The sequence below is a fragment of the Leptonychotes weddellii genome, chromosome 1 (genome assembly GCF_054177405.1).
Source record: "Leptonychotes weddellii isolate Sample4059 chromosome 1, ASM5417740v2, whole genome shotgun sequence".
NCBI classification, from domain to species: Eukaryota; Metazoa; Chordata; class Mammalia; order Carnivora; family Phocidae; genus Leptonychotes; species Leptonychotes weddellii.
The window spans coordinates 48,647,555-48,665,180 of NC_138369.1; the positions used below are offsets into that span (position 1 = coordinate 48,647,555).

Below are 17,626 nucleotides of genomic sequence, written 5' to 3' on the forward strand. Positions count from 1 at the left end.
GTGTGCAGGACGAGGAGGTTGCACAGCCTGCCCGCTTGGCCGGGCTCCGGGGAGGACTAAAGATAGCCTCTTGGGGTTGAGGGGGAGGCCTGTCCTGGCTGCGTGGGGGTGGGGGGGCAGAGGGAATGAGCGACCCCTGGGCGGGGGGCAAAGGGCTCTCACTTTTAGGGCCTCAGGGGTGCAGGCACCTAGGAGGCCCTTGAATAAGAATTCTTGGGTGAAACTGAAGGCAAGTTTCAGGCTTCAAGAGAACCTCAGGCTGTGGCAAGCAGCAGTGCAAATGTGCAGGACCAGGCTTATCTGTCCAGCCTCCCCCAGCTCCTGGGCCGTCTCCTCATGAGTCCTAGGTGGTCACATTGACCCCTTGCCTTGCCGCCCTCTCTTTGCTCCCCAGTCTTCCTCTTTGTCTTTTACCGAGCAGAGGTCTGGGCCTGATGTGGCACCTGACTTCCAGGAGTGGTGCAGGTACTGCCCACGTTGGGTCTTTCCTCCCCCCAAGCCCCCTGACAAAGTCCCCTACCAGCCCCCTCCTCTCCCTGTTCTCAGTGCTACCTCTCAGCCCTGATTCTCTTCATCCTTCTGCAGATGGCCCCTTGTTGGGCTGTGGGAGCAGATACCGCCCCCCCCCTGCCACCATGGCACTTGGCTCCGTGGCCAGGCCCACAGCAGGGGAAGACCACGTGGTCTCTGTTCCATTTATCACTTACACCCAGATCCAAAGTGGATCAGAAGCAGTTGATAGTAAAAGACCTCCAGCAGAACCGTTGAAACAAGTGAGGATGTTGAAGACCTCACAGAGGCCTATGGAGATAACCATCTGCTTCATATGGGCTTACTGTGGCACAGCTGTTCATTTTGATCCCATGCACATTAACCAAATGCACACCGTGTGCCAAACACTGGGCTCAGTGCTGGGGAGTCAACAGTGGACAGGGTGAGGCCCCAGATCTTGAGCTGACATTTTGGTCCAGGAGATGGACCCCACAGGCAAATTAGCAATAAAAACAGTTTAATTCCAGAGTATGATACAAACTCCAGAGATTATGAAATAGGGGAAAGAAGTGGAGTGATTGTGGGAGGTGACAGCATTGGATAAGGGCGGTGGGGAAGACCTCCTCAAGGTGGCATCTGAACTGAGTGTTTGAGGAAGGGGCCTTGCAGGAAGCAGTAACGCCAGGTGCAAAAGCCCTGAGGCAGAACAAGGGTGGCGAGGAAGAGGTGGTGAAAAGGTGAGAGGGCCCCTGAGCTATTGAGCTTCCTGGCAATCAAAGCAAGAGTGGGAATAGGACAGATTACCTGGGAACTGCCAGGTGAAAGTAGGATGCACAATTCCACGAGGAGTTAAAGTTGGGGAACACAAAGTCCCGTTTAGTGAAGGGGGAGCGCTTTGGCTTCAGGGCCTCCACACCTTCTGGTGGTTTCCTATCAATGAGAGCAGGAGTCCTGAGTCATGGAGAGGTGGTAGTTCTGCTTTGTGGAAGGGCGTTCCTCTCTGTTCCTTATCCCTCCCCCGCTGTTGAGAAGTGTCCTTTTAAAGGGAGAGTGAGGGCTAGAGGTCAGCTCCGCATCACTTCCCAGAGCCTCTATCCTCCGAGAAGGGGGATCCCAGAGCCCCTCTGCAGACTGGATGTCACGTGAGTATCGGGTGAGGGTGATGTACAGCAGGTGAGCACATACAGATTGGATTCCCTCTCCTGCACCCCAATAAACTTCCAGACTGGGCCTCGGGTCCATTGGGGCCCAGAAGGAGGAATGACCACCGTGAGTCTGGGAGTCTGGGGGATGCATAAGAGCTGGCCTGGGTCAGTTTATGTCCTCCAGGGAAGACCAGGAAGGAGGGACTGGGAGGCGATTTGATGACAACACAGAGCCAATTTCTGCCTTTCCAAAGTCCCTCTTCTCCCCCCCCCCCCAACTCCTCCCCCCAGATTTGGGGAGCCGGTCTCAGACAAATAGGTCGCTGCTTGGTTTTCTAGGTCCAAAGTCAGCAGGAGAGAAAGAGCCCTGAGTGAGCCCTGGGCCTAAGCTGGTGGTCCTGGTGTCATGACTGCCCCCAAAGGTGACATGACAGGGGCCAGGCTACCGGCCTTGATGGGCAGAGGAGAGAGGGCTTCCCAGAGCTCAGCCTTGGGCCCTTTATCGGCCCCGTTGGCTTTCAGAGCTCCACTCAAAACCCCAAAAAAACAGTCTGCTTACAGATGTGGAAGTGAGGTCATCTCTTTGGATGTTGTTCAGTAACTTCAGGGCAAGAGAAAAAACAGACCCACCCTGGCTGACTCTGGGCCCAGAAAAGTCGTTTTGATCCACCCCCCCGCCCCCACACACACACACTATACCCGCTCCTCCTATGAAAGGAGCTGCTCTGCCGGGCCTTTTGCTCCCTCTCCTGCGGGCCCAGAGAGCTGGCATCCCTGACGTGGGTGGCCTCCCAGAGCCGGGACGTGAGGGGCCGGGACCTGCACTGGGGTATGTGGGGCTCCAAGCCCTCTGTTCCCAGCCCACCCCACAGCGGCTCTGAGCGACCCTCTCCCCCGACTCGGGCCTTGGCTTGGATTTGCTCGGCATCTGTTTGGTTTTATTTCAGTTAAGTATGTGTGTCTATCCGTTCTCCCTGACAGACTCTTTGCTTCTTGAGGGCAGGGACCTTATCTCTCTGTGCTACCAGCTTTGGTGTGATGCCCGGCACGGCATAGGCCGGCGGGATCTAGACAAGCAGGGTGTGGTGCTTTGCCTCCCTGGCACAAGCGTGCCTTCCTCCTGAGGGCCTTAGGCCTCTCCTGGCCCCACATCAGGTGCCCCCTCTGCCCAACACCCCAAGAGCCCTGGCTTCGTAGAGAAGCCAGTTCCTTATCTTGAATTTTCTTTGATTCTTACAGGGTAGGCTCCCACTTTATGGGCATGTTTTCACGCAGGAGCAAGGCACAGTTAGCAGCCCTTGGGGTTGTCCTTGATCACCAAGGGCTGGCATGAGCCTCAGGGCTTTGGGAGGCTGGTGTGTCACACAGGGGAGCCCCAGGCAGTGCCACCTGCCTGCAGCCCCGCCCCATCTCTGTACCTCATCACAGAGAGGGGCCATCAGGACCTGGGGTGCCAGAATGAGTGCTCGCTCTGGAGTCTGGAGGCCTCCAGCTGTGAGCTGGGTCACTTCTCTGGGCCTCAGTTTCCCCATCTGTCCAGTGAGGGGAGTTGGGGACCCCACAAACTGTAAAGACCTTCCAGGAATGCAGCTGAAGGTCTTCTAGCCCCAGCTGTCCCTGTGCTTGGCATGTGCTAAGCACTTGTGTCTGTCTCATCAGGTGCTCACCACGGTCCTACGAGGTAGGGCTGAGTACCGTCCCCACTTTACAGATGAGGAAACAGGAAGCGCGCGGCCCCAAGGCTTGCTAAGAGTAGCACAGCTAACGAGGGGCAGGGCCAGGCTTAGAGACCGGGCATGTGGCCTGGAAGCCTGCTCCCCACTAAGGTGATTCTCTCAGGCCTCCCTGAAACTCAGTGACACCCTCCCAGCTGGTAAGAGCACATGGTGGCTGCTGTAAAGAGGAAGTGAGACCAAAAGCCTGCAGCCAAGGCTTGGCATCCAGGATCTCACTGAACTCTTTGGCTGGTCTCTTAACCTGCTCGTGCCTCAGGTTCCTCCTCCCTGGAGGGGCTGCCTGCACCTCATCCAGCATCTCCCAAGTTTCATTAAACCACAGGCCACAAGATGCACTGGGGCCAAAGGTTTTTGTGGTTAAAGAAATTTGGGAACATGCCACCTTTTAAAGGTTCTGGAAAGTCCTGCAGGGAACATCCTTGCTTTCACTTCAACATGGGGCTTCTCCATCTTACTTGACCCGGGGAACCCCTGTCTTGCACAACCTCACGGGCAGGCCTCCGCGGTTGCCATAACCAACTTTGGGATGCTCCAAGGCCTTTCTGGATGGTGTCACCGCGGGGCTGGGCCGCGGGCACGACTGTGGGTGGACATGGCGCTGCTCCAGCACACAGGGTTGTACTCACTAATGTCCTGTCCTTCCTCCCCCAACCCCGACCAGGTGGAGATGCTAGAACGCAAGTATGGGGGCCGCCTCGTGACCCGCCATGCGGCCCGCACCATCCAGACGGCCTTCCGTCAGTACCAGATGAACAAGAACTTCGAGCGCCTGCGCAGCTCCATGTCGGAGAACCGCATGTCGCGCCGCATTGTGCTGTCCAACATGAGGATGCAGTTCTCCTTCGAGGGCCCGGAGAAGGTGCACAGCTCCTACTTCGAGGGGAAGCAGGTCTCGGTGACTGATGACGGCTCTCAGCTGGGGGCCCTGGTGCCATCCGAGTGCGGCGACCTTGGCGAGCCACCCACCCTCAAGTCTCCCGCCCCGTCCAGCGACTTCGCAGACGCCATCACGGAGCTGGAGGACGCCTTCTCGCGGCAGGTGAAGTCACTGGCCGAGTCCATCGACGACGCCCTCAACTGCCGCAGCCTGCACGCCGAGGAGGCACCAGCCCCCGAGGCAGGGCGGGCCCGGGACGCCGAGCCCAAGCCGGCCCTGCACGGCGTGGACCACCACAAGCTGGATGAGATGACAGCCTCGTACAGTGACGTCACCCTGTACATCGACGAGGAGGAGCTGTCACCGCCCCTGCCCTTGTCGCAGGCGGCGCACCGGCCGCCCAGCACGGAGTCGGACCTGCGGCTGCGGGCCGGGGGGGCCGCGCAGGACTACTGGGCGCTGGCTCACAAGGACGACAAGGGGGACACAGACACAAGCTGCCGGAGCACACCGTCGCTGGAGCGGCAGGAGCAGCGGCTGCGGGTGGAGCACCTCCCGCTGCTCACCATTGAGCCGCCCAGCGACAGCTCCGTGGACCTCAGTGACCGCTCGGACCGCAGCTCGCTCAAGAGGCAGAGCGCTTACGAACGCAGCCTGGGCGGGCCGCAGGGCAGCCCCAAGCACGGCCCCCTGGCCGGCCCCCCCAAGAGCCTTCCCCGGGAGGAGCCGGAGCTGCGGCCCCGGCCCCCCCGGCCCCTGGACAGCCACCTGGCCATCAATGGCTCGGCCAACAGGCAGAGCAAGTCGGAGTCCGACTACTCGGATGGGGACAACGACAGCATCAACAGCACATCCAACTCCAACGACACCATCAACTGCAGCTCTGAGTCGTCGTCCCGCGACAGCCTGCGGGAGCAGACACTCAGCAAGCAGACCTACCACAAGGAGACCCGCAACAGCTGGGACTCACCCGCCTTCAGCAACGATGTCATCCGCAAGAGGCACTACCGCATTGGCCTCAATCTCTTCAACAAGTGAGTGCCTGCCAGCCCCGCAGGACCGAGTGGGGCGGGCCTTCCTCCTACGCCCCGGGGCCTTTGCACACACCGAGGGTTTAAAAGAGCATGTGCGAGGGGGTGACGCTGCGCTAACGGGGCCTGTGGCAGCACCTGGCACGGCGCTGCTGTCGTAGAGGAGACTGGACCCGGTGAGTGGGGGGCCCAGCCCCTCCCAAGGGCCCTGTCGTGGGGATTGCAGAGGCTCACAGGCTGAGAAGCAGCTGAACGAGGGGTTTCTCTGGGACAAAGCAACACGGGGACAGGAGTTCAGGGCCCTGTCGGTGCCTAGAGCAGCACCCAGCACAGAGTAGCTTCTCAGGAAATGTGAATGTGAAGGCTGACGGCGCTGTGATGGCGTCCGTGTGTGAGCAAGATCTCCCAGGGCAGGTGCGGGCTCGGCTCGGAGGCACGCGTCGGGGGAAGCAGGACACAGATAAGCCTGGTGCTAACAGATGTCTCAGCAAGGTCCTTTGGGAGACGTGGGAATTGGGTCTGTTGAGTGGCCGCTCCCCACCAGGAGTTCTAGAAAGGTGCTGTGGGGGCAGTCCTGAGAGCAGATTTAAGGAGGGAGATGGGTATTTAAAGCAGGCTATTCTTAGCACGGCTGAAAATAGCAAGCGGAAGGGGAGGAGGCCGCATACTCCCTTGGAAGGGACGCTGCCGGGCTCTGGTTATTAAACCTCATATTTCACATCGTTTCCATCCATAGGGCCTCTGGGATTGGGGGTCATCGGACGTCAGCCTGGCGCTGACTCCTCCAAGGTTGGGGACACAGCCAGACTGCCTGGTGGTGACCAACACACATCCGCTGCACTTCCCCCGCTCTCTGCTTCCTCTTTGAGATGGAGGGAGGCTTGGGGGCACTTTTGAGCCATCCCTGCTACAAATGGGAGTGCTGCGTTATCTCGGGGACTCAGGCTTGTCCCAGAGGGAGGGTATAGGGAACAGGACATTTACATGTGAGCAGCCAGGGGGCTCTGGATCACTGGTCCTCACTCAGCTGAGAACTATGAGTCTCAAGCACCCGGGTGCTCTCTCCCGAGACTCCCATCAGCCCGTGGTTCACGGCACGTAGGGACAGCCTTACCGCTGCACGAGCTGTGGCCAGAGCAGCATGTGAGCAGGAAGGGCCATGTTCTGCTGAGCCCATCCTGAGCTCTGTCCCAGAAGTCTGCTCCCACCTGCTTCTGGGCACAGCCAGCTCCCGAGTCGTCTTAGACCCAGGCCAGGGCCCTCCTGGGCAGGGGGCCGAACTGACCGGGGGGCTCCCTTAGTGCCCAAGCCCACCGCATGCCTGTCAGCTTCCAGGGATGTCCTGATGTGGGGGTCCCAGCCGGGTCGACAGGTAGAGGCCAGAAAAAACAGTCCCTCCACCAGCCAGTTGTGGTCTGTGTAGATTCTCTCTAAGCTCTGTTTTTAGTTATGTGCGCGGTATAGGAATACATTCCCCGTGGAAAATGAAAGCCTTCCAGTTAGGATAACATTCCCTCTGGCTCTTGTCATTTTGGAGTCTCTCCTCCCAGATCTTTATTCCATGCATGTGTGTGCTCTTCGGAACTGCAGACAGCTGTGGTTCAGAGCACAGCTCCAGGGCCAGACTGCCCGGGCTCACAGCCTGGCCTTTCGTCTGTACGGTGGGGCTGGGCCCAACAGTGTCCACCTTGCAGGGTGTGAGTTGGAAGGAAGCAGGTATGTGAAGTGCTTGGAGCAGCGCCCGGCATCGAGTAAGTCCTCTCCCAAGTGTTAGCTGCCGCTGTGGCCTTGCTGGTGTTATCTGGGGCCTGGGGTTGTGGACATCATCTCACTGAAATATCACCGCACGGCTTGCTGTTGGAGATCTCCACCCCCCCCACCCCCCTGCTCCGCCGTCAGTGTGCATGGGCCACCTCCCTCCCCCTCCCGCCTGCTGCTGTGTAGTGGTCCCTGGTGTGGCTATCCATATTACTGACATGGCCACTTGCTTCCACTTCTTCATAACTACCAACCATAGATGACAAGGAGTGTGGATCTATTCTTTACATACACTCCCAAGAGAGTCTGTAGGGAAGCTAGCTAAAAGCGGAATTAGGTAGGCAAGTTTTTCACTGGAAACTTACTCTTTAAAAGGGGGCTCTACCCATTTCCTCTCTTCTGCCTGTGGTTCTGAGAGGTCCTCTTTCTCCCATATGCTTGGCAACACTCAGTGTTCTCTCCCCACCCTAATCAAAGGGTAGACATAGTTGTCTCTTGGTCATTTTAGTTTGCATTTCCCAGCTTCTTTTTTTTTTTTTTTTAAGATTTTATTTATTTGACAGAGAGAGACACAGCGAGAGAAGGAACACAAACAGGGGGAGTGGGAGAGAGAGAAGCAGGCTTCCCACAGAGCAGGGAGACCGATGCAGGGCTCAATCCCAGGACCCTGGGATCGTGACCTGAGCCTAAGGCAGACGCTTAATAACTGAGCCACCCAGGCCCCTCCCCCTTTTTAAGTAATCTCTACACCCAACATGGGGTTTGTACTCACAACCTTGAAATCAAGAGTTGCATGCTCCTCCAACTGAGCCAGCCAGGCGCCCCCAGTTCATATTCTTTGCTCATTTTTCTCTCAGGTTATTTGTCATGTTGATTTACTAGTAGTTCTTTATTTGTCGGGGATATTGATCCTTTGTAATTATAAACATTTTCTTTCTGTCACTTGTCTTTAAAATTTTTTTCTTTTGAGATCTAATTCACATACTGTAAAATTCACCCTTATAAAGTATACAGTTCAGTGGTTCTCAGATATATATGTCTTTTAACTTTGTGCTCTTTCATCTAACACAAGTTTTTTAATTTTTTGTGTTTTTAAAATTGAGATAATTGCTATCTAACATCAGTTTCAGATGTACAAGGTAATGATTCAATTTTTATGTATATTGCAAAATGATGACAAGAAGTTGTTACCATCCCTCACCACATATAGTTAGAATTTTTTTTCCTTGTGATGAGAACTTTTAAGATTTACTGTCTTGGCAACTTTCAGATATACAATCCAGTATTATTAAGCACAGTCACCATGCTGTACAGGAAGATTTTAATTAGCTAAATTCGTATTTTCTTGTTTTGTTTCTTTGGCTTTTCATGTTTTTTATTTTAAAAGGGACTCTGCCAGGGCGCCTGGGTGGCTCAGTCCGTTAAGCGGCTACTTTCGGCTCAGGTCATGCTCCTGGGGTCTTGGAATCAGGCCCCACATCTGGCTCCCTGCTCAGCAGAGAGCCTGTTTCTCCCTCTCCATCTGCCTGTCACTCTGCCTACTTGTGCTCTCTCTCTGTCTCTCTCTCTGTCAAATAAATAAATAAAATCTTTAAAAAAATAAAATAAAAGGGGCTCTGCCCATGGGGACACCTGGGTGGCTCAGTCGGTTAGGTGTCCAACTCTTGATCTCAACTCAGGTCACAATCTCAGGGTCGTGAGTTCAAGCCCTGCATTGGGCTCCACACTGGGCATGGAGCCTACTTAAAAATAATAATAATAAAAATAGTAATAATTAAAAGGGGCCTGCCCCAAATGATCAATACAGTGATAATAATAATAATTAAAAGGGGCTCTGCCCCAAATCATAAGTATAGTTTTAAAAATATTTTATTTAGTGTATTTGCATGCCCTTTAGGACTTAAAGCTGAAATTTGTTTTGGAGAACCACACAAGATGAGGGGTCCAACTTTTTTTTTTTTTTTTAAGATTTTACTTATTTATTTGTCAGAGAGCGCACAAGCAGGGGGAGCGGCAGGCAGAGGGAGAAGCAGGCTCCCCGCTGAGCAAGGAGCCCAACGCGGGACTCGATCCCAGAACCCTGGGATTTTGACCTGAACTGAAGGCAGACATCCAACCATCTGAGCCACCCAGGCGTACCCCAACTTTTATTATTCTGTAAAGATTAGCCAGTTGTTTCCAAACTATTTACTCAACAGTCTGTCCTTTCTTCATTGACTTGAAGTTCCATCTAATTCCTACATGAATGGGACCTTTTCATTCATTCAGCAGCTATTTATTGAGCGCCTGCAACACACCAGGCAGTGTTTTAGGGGCCCGGGACAGATCAGGGAACAGAACGAAGATGCTTGCGAAGCTCCACATTAATCGTTACAGGACCTGTTCGTTCCTCCACGAGCATCAGACTTGGTTTTCACATGTTTTCTTATGAGGGCAAAACCCCCTCTTTTGTTCTTTTTAAAAATCGTCTCGGCTCTTTTGGGTGGGTATTCTTCCATGTGAATTTTGGAATCCGCTTAGTAAGACCCACGAGCAACCCCGGCCGACTTTTTGCCGGTGTTGCCTTCAGCTCAGAGATCACTTGGGGGAGTCTGTGTTTTTACAGCGTTGCGGTCCGGCCACAGGTGGCTACTGAAGTTAAAGTTCACTGAAACTTAACACGAATCCAGTGCCTCTGGCGCCCTAGCCACGGTGCAGGTGCTCACTGGCCACCCATGGCCGCCGTGCCTGACGGCGCCGATCTAGCACAGTTCGGTCGCCGCAGATTGTGCTCATGGACAGTGCTGGTCTAGAGCACTGAGGGACAGTCAGCAGCAGGTCTGGCTCCACTCGGGGTGTGGGGCAGAGTGGGGTGGCTGGCCTCCAGTGGCAGGTGCCAGTGGACTCCATGTGAAATTGCCCCCTCCCCACCAGGGAGGCTCCAGGGCTGGGAGAGTGCACCAGGCTTCCTCCCGGCTCAGCCCTCACCACCTCCCTCCCCAGCCTCCCAGCCCGGCCTGCACCCCTGACTGCCTCCCGGGCCTGCCCGGCCTCCCACCTCCTTCCAGGAGTAGGCCTTCCCGACAGAGAACAGTCAAAGGTAACGGCAGTGGCTGATAGTTCCATGTGTTTAGCCTGTGCCAGACACTGTTCCACAAGCTGTCTTGCTCTAAGTCCCGTTCTCCTGGGGGTAGAGCCTCTTACTAACCCCATTGTGCAGACAGGTAGACGGAGGTCCCACGCGGGTCACCTGCCTGAGGTCACACAGCCAGCGGGGGGGGCAGGCTAGAACTCTCACCGCCCCACCGGCTCCAGTGTGGGAACGGCCACTGCGCCTGTAGCCGCATGTACCCCCATCAGCTCACTGGGCCACAGGGGTAAACGGAGAGTTCAGGAGGCAAAGCCACACCACCCACGGGAGGCCGCATGGCCCTGGAGCGGTGGTCCTTGGGCCGCCACAGCGGCAGGAGCCTGGGTCAGTACCCCCATAGCCCTGATGGGGCCCCCCCTTCCTGTGCTCCACACACATGCTCAGGGACACGGGCCTCAGTGCGTCAGTCACCTCTTTCATGCCCCTCTCGCTCTGGCAAAAGCCCAGGTGACTGTAGCCCCAGGCAGCCTTGTCCCAGGTGGACCAGGCCAGACTTCTCCCACCTCTGGAAGAGTGTGCTCATCCCCAGAGCTGCCCTCGTCCATGAGTGATTACCTCGTCTCTGAGGGGCATGTAAGGTAGGGCCTCGACAACCACTAGCTGTGATGGTGTGCTAGGACTCTTGGCTTGAGCTGGGAGCTGTTCAGGGGGGCCCCTGGGGTCCCTTGCAGCCCAGCCTCCCTCCCACCTAGGGCCCAGCCCCTGGGGCCTGCCGGGTGCCCCCCTGCCTGTCATTCCTTTCTGCAGGAGGGAGGCGGAGAGCCCTGGTGTGAGTCTGGGGTGCTCCGAGATTTCACCCTTCCTGCATCCTTGGGCAGTCAGCTGCTCTCTACCTGCATGGGAAGCAGGCTCAGAGGCCACAGAGCTGGGCCGGCATCTGTCAGTGAGCAGCAGAGCTGGGGGTGGGCTCCCGATCTGCTAGCGCCAACTCTGTGCTCCTCACGTGTGAGGTGTTTCTTGTGAGTAATGAAAATACCAATGACAACAGCCAGCCCATATGAACATATCAGGTCCCAGGCACTGTGCGGAACACTTCATGTGCGTCAGCTCACTGAATCCTCACAGTGACCCTGTGACACTTGGCTCTAGGGAGCCAGGGCTCAGAGAGGTCAGGTGCTAGCTCGAGGCCACAGAGCCAGACATGCTGGCTCCAGGGTTCCGGTGAAAGATCAGCTCTCTTTGGAGCACTTTGAGCTACTAAGAAGGAGGCTGGGTTCCCATTCCCCTGGACATGAGCTACCCATCCAGCCCATGGCCCTCACAGCCCTGGGGGTCCGTGGCCGTGTCCTGGGTCTGGGGTGGCTGGTGCTGAGTCTCTCAGGGAAGAAAACCGTGCCAAGACAAGCCCTGCAGGGCAGACAGTCATGTTGAAGGGTAATTCCTCCACCTTCTCTCTATAGTAAGGGCAAGCCCCATTCAGCTTGCGCTCCCGGCATCAGGAAGAGCTTTGTAAAAATCAGAGCTGCATGAAATACAGTCTGAAGAGGTGGTGAGCTTGCTGGCCCTGGAACTTTGTGAGCAGATGGAAGGCCGTCACTCCTTTGTAGGACACTGGGGGCATTTGAGCCTGGATTACGGAATTGAAGGGCGCTTCCAGACATGCAGAGATTGTCCAAGTACCGTGGTCAGCTGAGACCAGTCACAGGGACAGCTCAGACTTCTGACCGCAGAGGATCTTCGGGCACCATAGGTAAACAGACCCTGTGTTGGTCTCTGTTAATCAGGGCCTTCTCCATTGCAAGTGACAGGAACCCAGTCAGACTGGTGTAAGCAGAGGCCTTACTGGTTCTGGACCTGAAAAGCTGCTGGGCATCTCCGGGCCGTTTCCCCCAGAGTCGTCTCCTGCCAGTGCCCCACCAGGGCAGGAGGCCTGCCAGCCGTCCCGGGGTCATGGTTCAGCCTCACAGCAACCCCGGCAGGAAGAGCGCTTCTCCTCTCTCCTCGGCCCCTGCTGGCTCGCTCCAAACTGCTCGTGGTGTTCGGCAGGATTCGGGGCTCTGACTGGCCAGGCTGGGAGTGAGGTCAGCCCGCGGGGTCAGGGGGACAGAGTGGGTGGGGTGGGAAATCCGGAGGCCAGCTAGATGCCAGGCAGGGAGGTGTGGATAGCCGCCCACTTGCACGTCTCTTCAGCTGCTCGGGCAACTAGAAACGACAGGAGAAATCCGTTGGCAACTAGAAACGACAGGAGGAGCCCGTCGTTGACATGCAGACCCCTACTGGGACAAGAGCCTGCAAAGCACTCAGCTTGGGACTCCAGCAAGTGGGTGATCCATAAGTGTGGTGCCCAGCCTTGTAACTGCCCTCCTGGAGCCCCACAAGCTCGGCGTCCCCACTGACTGCTGGTGGCCCGGGGACAGGAGATGCACGTGAGAGACGCCACTGGTGTGGTCTGCACGCACTCGCCTATCACAGCCAAGTCTGAATCAGCAGCTGACGTGGAGCAAAGCCGGCCCCGCCTGGCGACCGACAGCAGGACCAAACTGTGGCCTCTTCCACTCCAGCCCGTCCTGCTGACGCCTTTCAAGGACCCTTTACAGGGGGGCCCAGAACGCAGGGGCAGATCAGGTGTGGATGGTGCAAGTGTCCCCCTTGGCACCTATTGACTCTGGGCCCCTTAGAGGAGCGAGCTGGCTCAGCAGCTGGATAGATTGGCTTTTCAGCAGCAGTGAGGGTGGGGACAGCAGAGTGAAACTTTGGGGGGCTTCTCAGAGCAGAGGAGTGGGTTGAAACTCCCGGCACGATTTCTGTCGCCTGGCAACCTGGAGCCAAGTTATTTGACCTTCCTGTGCCGTCTTTGCCTTACGAGTCAAATACAGCTTTTGCACTGATCATTCTTTCTAGCAGGGTCCCCCTTCCCGGCTCCCGGTTCAGTGCCACCTCCCCAGGGAGGCCTTTCCTGATCATCCCTCCCGCCCCTTCCAGCCGAAGTACACGCCTTCTCCAGGTTCCCATGGCAACGCTTTGGTTTAGTTCTGCTTGTTGTTGACCCTCCTTTTGGAGCCATAGGACCAACAGTATTTTTTGAAGTCTCAGAGGCATTAACTCATTTAACCTTCACAGTACCTCTGCCGTGTGCACTGTTGCTGACCCCATTATACAGACGGGAAAGCTGAGGCACGGGGAGATTAAGTAACTTGCTCCAGCCTGTAAGTGGAGCCTGGGTATAAGTGCAGGCCTTTGACTCCAGAGAACATGCTCGTGACCCCTGTGCTGTATTTCTATATCCCGGGAGGTTAGTTCCCTCCTTTACCATGCTTTTTCAAGGTGTTTTTCAAGGATGGGGACTTTGGACCACAGGCGTACTAGCACAACCCCTGGCCCAGAACAGGGGCTCAATAGATGTGTGTGGAATGAATAAAGAAGTGAATCCAGGGGCAGAAAGCCTGGATCTTGTCCTGCAGGGGTTGGGAGGCCCTGGAAGGTTTTAAAACAGGGTCCTGGTGACACCAGCGAAGCCATGCCTTCTCCAGGGCTTCTGTTGGGTGTGCTCTGTGTGAGCCCGGCCCTCGCTGGACCTAAGGATCGGGAGCCGGATGAGCCCCAGTCTGTGTCCTCTTCTGTGTCTTTAGGGCCTGGGGTTCCAGACAGAAGTCCCGCAGCACCCTCCTAAGGAAGGAAATGTAAGGCCACAGCTGGGGAGGAGACAGAGCCCCACCACTGTGTCTGCCCGGTGACCTAGTTTCCTAGCCACACTCACCCTTCTTAGCCAGTCTGGGTGGGCTCTGGCATGCTGACACAGCCCGGGTTATTTCCCTGTGGCGTCGGCATCCGTCACTGGCTGGCCAGGGGCTGTGCTCATCAAGTCTCCCAGGGACGAGACAGCAGGGGTGTCCTTTCCAGGTGGGCTCCCTGGGTCCCTGGGTCAAGGGAAGGCGCCATCAGGGATCATGGGGCTCCCATAGGGAGTGCCACGCACCCTTCTCTCACAGTGCATTGGCCATGTGGTCCCCTAACTGCCACAAGGGTGGGCAGCACTAATGACTCATCTCCTCACATCCCTTCACCCAGCAAGTCACTGTGTGTGCCGCTTAGCAGGATCCAGGGCACGTGCCCCTTCCATCAGCATGGAGCTCTGTGAGGGAGCAGGTGGGTCGAGGACCGCTGCCTGGCAGGCCCCCCATGAGCACACTCGGGGCCTCACTGTCCTGTCAAGGTGGGCGGGGCCAGCAAGGGCCTGACAGGCAGGGGACTCACACCGTCAGATGTCCAGTGCACTGGCTGAAGAGGATGGTGAAGGCTGGGCCATTCCCCTGCGTAAAGCCTTCCAGAGGCTTCCTTTGACAGCCATATTCATCCTGACCCTGGAGCTCCCGGTCTGGCCCGCACCCCCGACCCCAGCTCCTTACCTGCACCTCCTGCCGCCACATCCCTCCTTTCAGTTGCTCAGCAAGCTCCCGGTCACTGGTCAAGGCCCAGTGAGTTCAGATTCCTCTCTCCTGTGACCTCACTTGGAAACCTGCCAGGTGGAACCAGTCCCTCCCACATCGGGTTCAGACTCAGAGCTGGAGTCATCGGGTTCAAACTCGGGTCCACCAGCAATAATTGTCATCCCTACTCTGAGGCAGTGTTTGAAAATGGCTGCTTCTCCCCACCTCCTGCCTTGTAAGCTGGATGCCTGTGGGAAGCTCCTCAAGGAGCTCGCACTTCGGACCTAGCCTTGCTCTTTATAGAGCATGGTTCCCTCACTGCCCGATTCATAACACTCTAGGGCTTCTCATTGAACTCAGAGGAAGACCAGATTCCCCCTGTGGCCTGCACAGCTCCCCTCCCCCAGGGGCCCCTACTCTCAGCTGCCCTGGTGAATAGCTTTCTGGTCCTGGATCATGCAAAACCCTTTGTCACCTCAGGGCCTTTGCATTCACTGTTGCCTCCACCCAGAAAGCTCCCTAATGACTTAGGTTACTGCCCAGGGTCACCTGCTCAGAGAAAGCCTCTGATTCACCTGCAGGAGCCCCTCCTCTGCCCTCCAGCGATCATTCAGTCCCTTTGTCTTTTAGACCAAGGATTAGAGCCTGCCATTGTAAGGTGTTCCTGACCAACCCCGGCTCTCTGCTGTCATCCTGAGCAGTACCTAGCAAAAAGTAGACTCTGGGTACTTAATCTGTGAAGAATCCGCATTCCATTGGCCCCTTGTAAGACTCTCCTTCCTGTGGTGTGTTCCACTCTCCTGCTGCATTCTGCTCCGTATCCTGCTGTCCGAGATGCTGTGTGACGTTGGTGTAGAAACACAGGAGGGGGCCTAGTGGGGAGGGCAGCCAGCCCCCCGGGGAAGCAGGCCGGGCCTGGATCTGGGCCCCCAGGCTGGGTGGCTGACACAGGGTGCCTGAGTGGGGCGGCCCAGCCCAGCTTTCCAGTCACGGCCACACAGGGGCACAGGCCCAGAAGTGCCAGATGGCCTGATTTTTCAAGAGAAGCCGGAAATCTGGATTCTGGTTTGAGCTCTCCCAATTTCTACATGTTGGCAACTCACTAGAATTCCTTTCGCTAATGTCGTGTAAGCGAAAGAAGAGACGTCTGTGGGCTTGCCGGGGTGACCTCTGACCTAGAAGTTGAGGAACAGGGAAGTGGGCACGGGCGGGGCCCCTTGGGGCTGGCGTGGAGCAGGGCAGTGAGGGAGCGTGAGCAGCCGAGGGGCTGGGGCAGCTCTTGGTTGGCTACCCCAGAGTCCTCGGGGAGGAATGGGGTATGTGACAGGGCTGGGGGAGCCGTGCCAGGACCCAGCTGGCCCGCAGCCGCTCCCTGCCAAACTCCTGAAGGTGATGTTAGGGTGTGTGGTTATCCTGGGGTAAAATTAGCAAGGTCACCTTGCAGCAGGAGCTCTGCTTTTGCTTGCAGGTAGAAATACAGTATGTGCTGGATGCTGCTGTCAGTCCAGAGCCGCATGGTTTATGGGGACAGGTGGATACCCACTCCCGCTGCCAGGCTGCTAGGGGATAGCAAAACACTGATCTCTACCTGCCAGGGCAAGCGGTGGGGCCCAGCTCCCCTCACCCCCTACACGGGTGCTGGGTACACCGCAAGGGTTCCACGGCTCCTCAGGCCCGTCTGAGGCTCTGGGGTTGTCCGAGGACACCTGCTTTCCAAGGGTCATACGTGCGGCCCCCTCACACCACCCTGTGAGGTCAGCCAAGCCTGTACCATGCCACAGACCAGCAAGAGGACAGAGGCCCAAAGGGAGGAAAGGGCCAGCCTGGACCCCTGCCGAGCCCCTGAGGGGGCCTCCCTCCACCACAGCCCAGCCGGGCCCCATGGCTCCCAGCGCAGGTGGACTCACTCAGCCCTGCAGGGCCAGCCCAGCCCTTCCCAGAAACCCCTTTGCCCAGGAAGGGTCAATGCTGCACCTTCACTTCCTCTCCTGTAAATTGGGGCTAGTCATGAGAACCTTCCACGGTGCTTTACTACACGCATCGTTCTAGGCACCTGACTGTTAACTCAGGCAGTCCTTACAACAAAGGTAGTAGAGGTTGCTGGCAAGGTCACGCGGCCGTCAGGCTCCTCAACAGCCCAGGTAACAAGAGTGCTGACCCCCAGGAGGAGTGTGAGAAGTTAGTGGGCGTAGGGTGCCTAGACAGCGGTGCTCAGAGTAAGGGCTCAGCGCGTGTTAGAAACGGTGATCAGTGGGCGGAGGGCAGGCCAGTTTGTGTTGGGCAAGGGGTTCCAGTCTGCCTGGCAGTGAAACACAGGACAGTGACTTCTACACTGAGGGGCGTTTGGGGCAGTGCAGAACACGAGGGGGGTGGGGACAGTCCCTGCTCCAGCTGATGGCCCAGTCCCAGCCTATGCCTAGTGCAGGGTCTGGGCAGTTCTGGGTTCCTCCGGCGGACCGGGACAGGGCACCTGGAGTACCCAGGGAGGAGGGCAAGCCAGGAGGGGTTGGGGCAGCCTGGGCTGAGCCTGTCTCTCGTCCCGCCCCTAGGAAGCCTGAGAAGGGCGTCCAGTACCTCATCGAGCGTGGCTTTGTGCCTGACACGCCAGTGGGGGTAGCCCACTTCCTGCTGCAGCGCAAGGGCCTCAGCAGGCAGATGATCGGCGAGTTCCTGGGCAACCGGCAGAAACAGTTCAACCGAGACGTGCTCGAGTGAGTTCTGGGGCTGGGGGGGGTAGGGGTGTGGACCTGCACGCACGCGGTGTCAGGCTCACCCTGCTCGCTGGAACACACACCGAATCCTCCCCTTAGCTCTTTCTTGCTCCTGGACACGCACAGACACCCCACATGGTTTTGCACATCACACCCTGCCAGGCATACACGCGTGCCTCCACCCCCGGGCGCTAGAGCTCACACGCTGACCCTGCGGGGCCCCCCTGCACGCACCCTTGGCCCCTCCATCCCTCTCCAGCAGGGCCAAGCCACTACAGCACTGGGGGGTTGGAGGTCTGAGCTCAGTCCCCCAGCCTGACTGCCAACTGTCCTGACACACCCTCGGGGGCGGGGGGAGCCCAGAGAGACCCCAGTGCCT

General features: G+C 57.2%; 1 protein-coding gene across 11 annotated transcripts in view; it reads left to right on the plus strand.

Annotated features, from left to right (window-relative positions):
- Window positions 1-17,626, plus strand: part of IQSEC1 (IQ motif and Sec7 domain ArfGEF 1) — a 354,630-nt gene that overhangs the window by 312,149 nt on the left and 24,855 nt on the right. For all 11 annotated transcript variants that reach the window (XM_081822785.1, XM_081822787.1, XM_031018152.2 and 8 more), the window contains 2 exons: window positions 4,035-5,284; window positions 17,086-17,247. In XM_081822785.1, coding sequence (XP_081678911.1) covers window positions 4,035-5,284; window positions 17,086-17,247 — 1,412 coding nt within the window. The remainder of the gene's footprint in view (window positions 1-4,034; window positions 5,285-17,085; window positions 17,248-17,626) is intronic.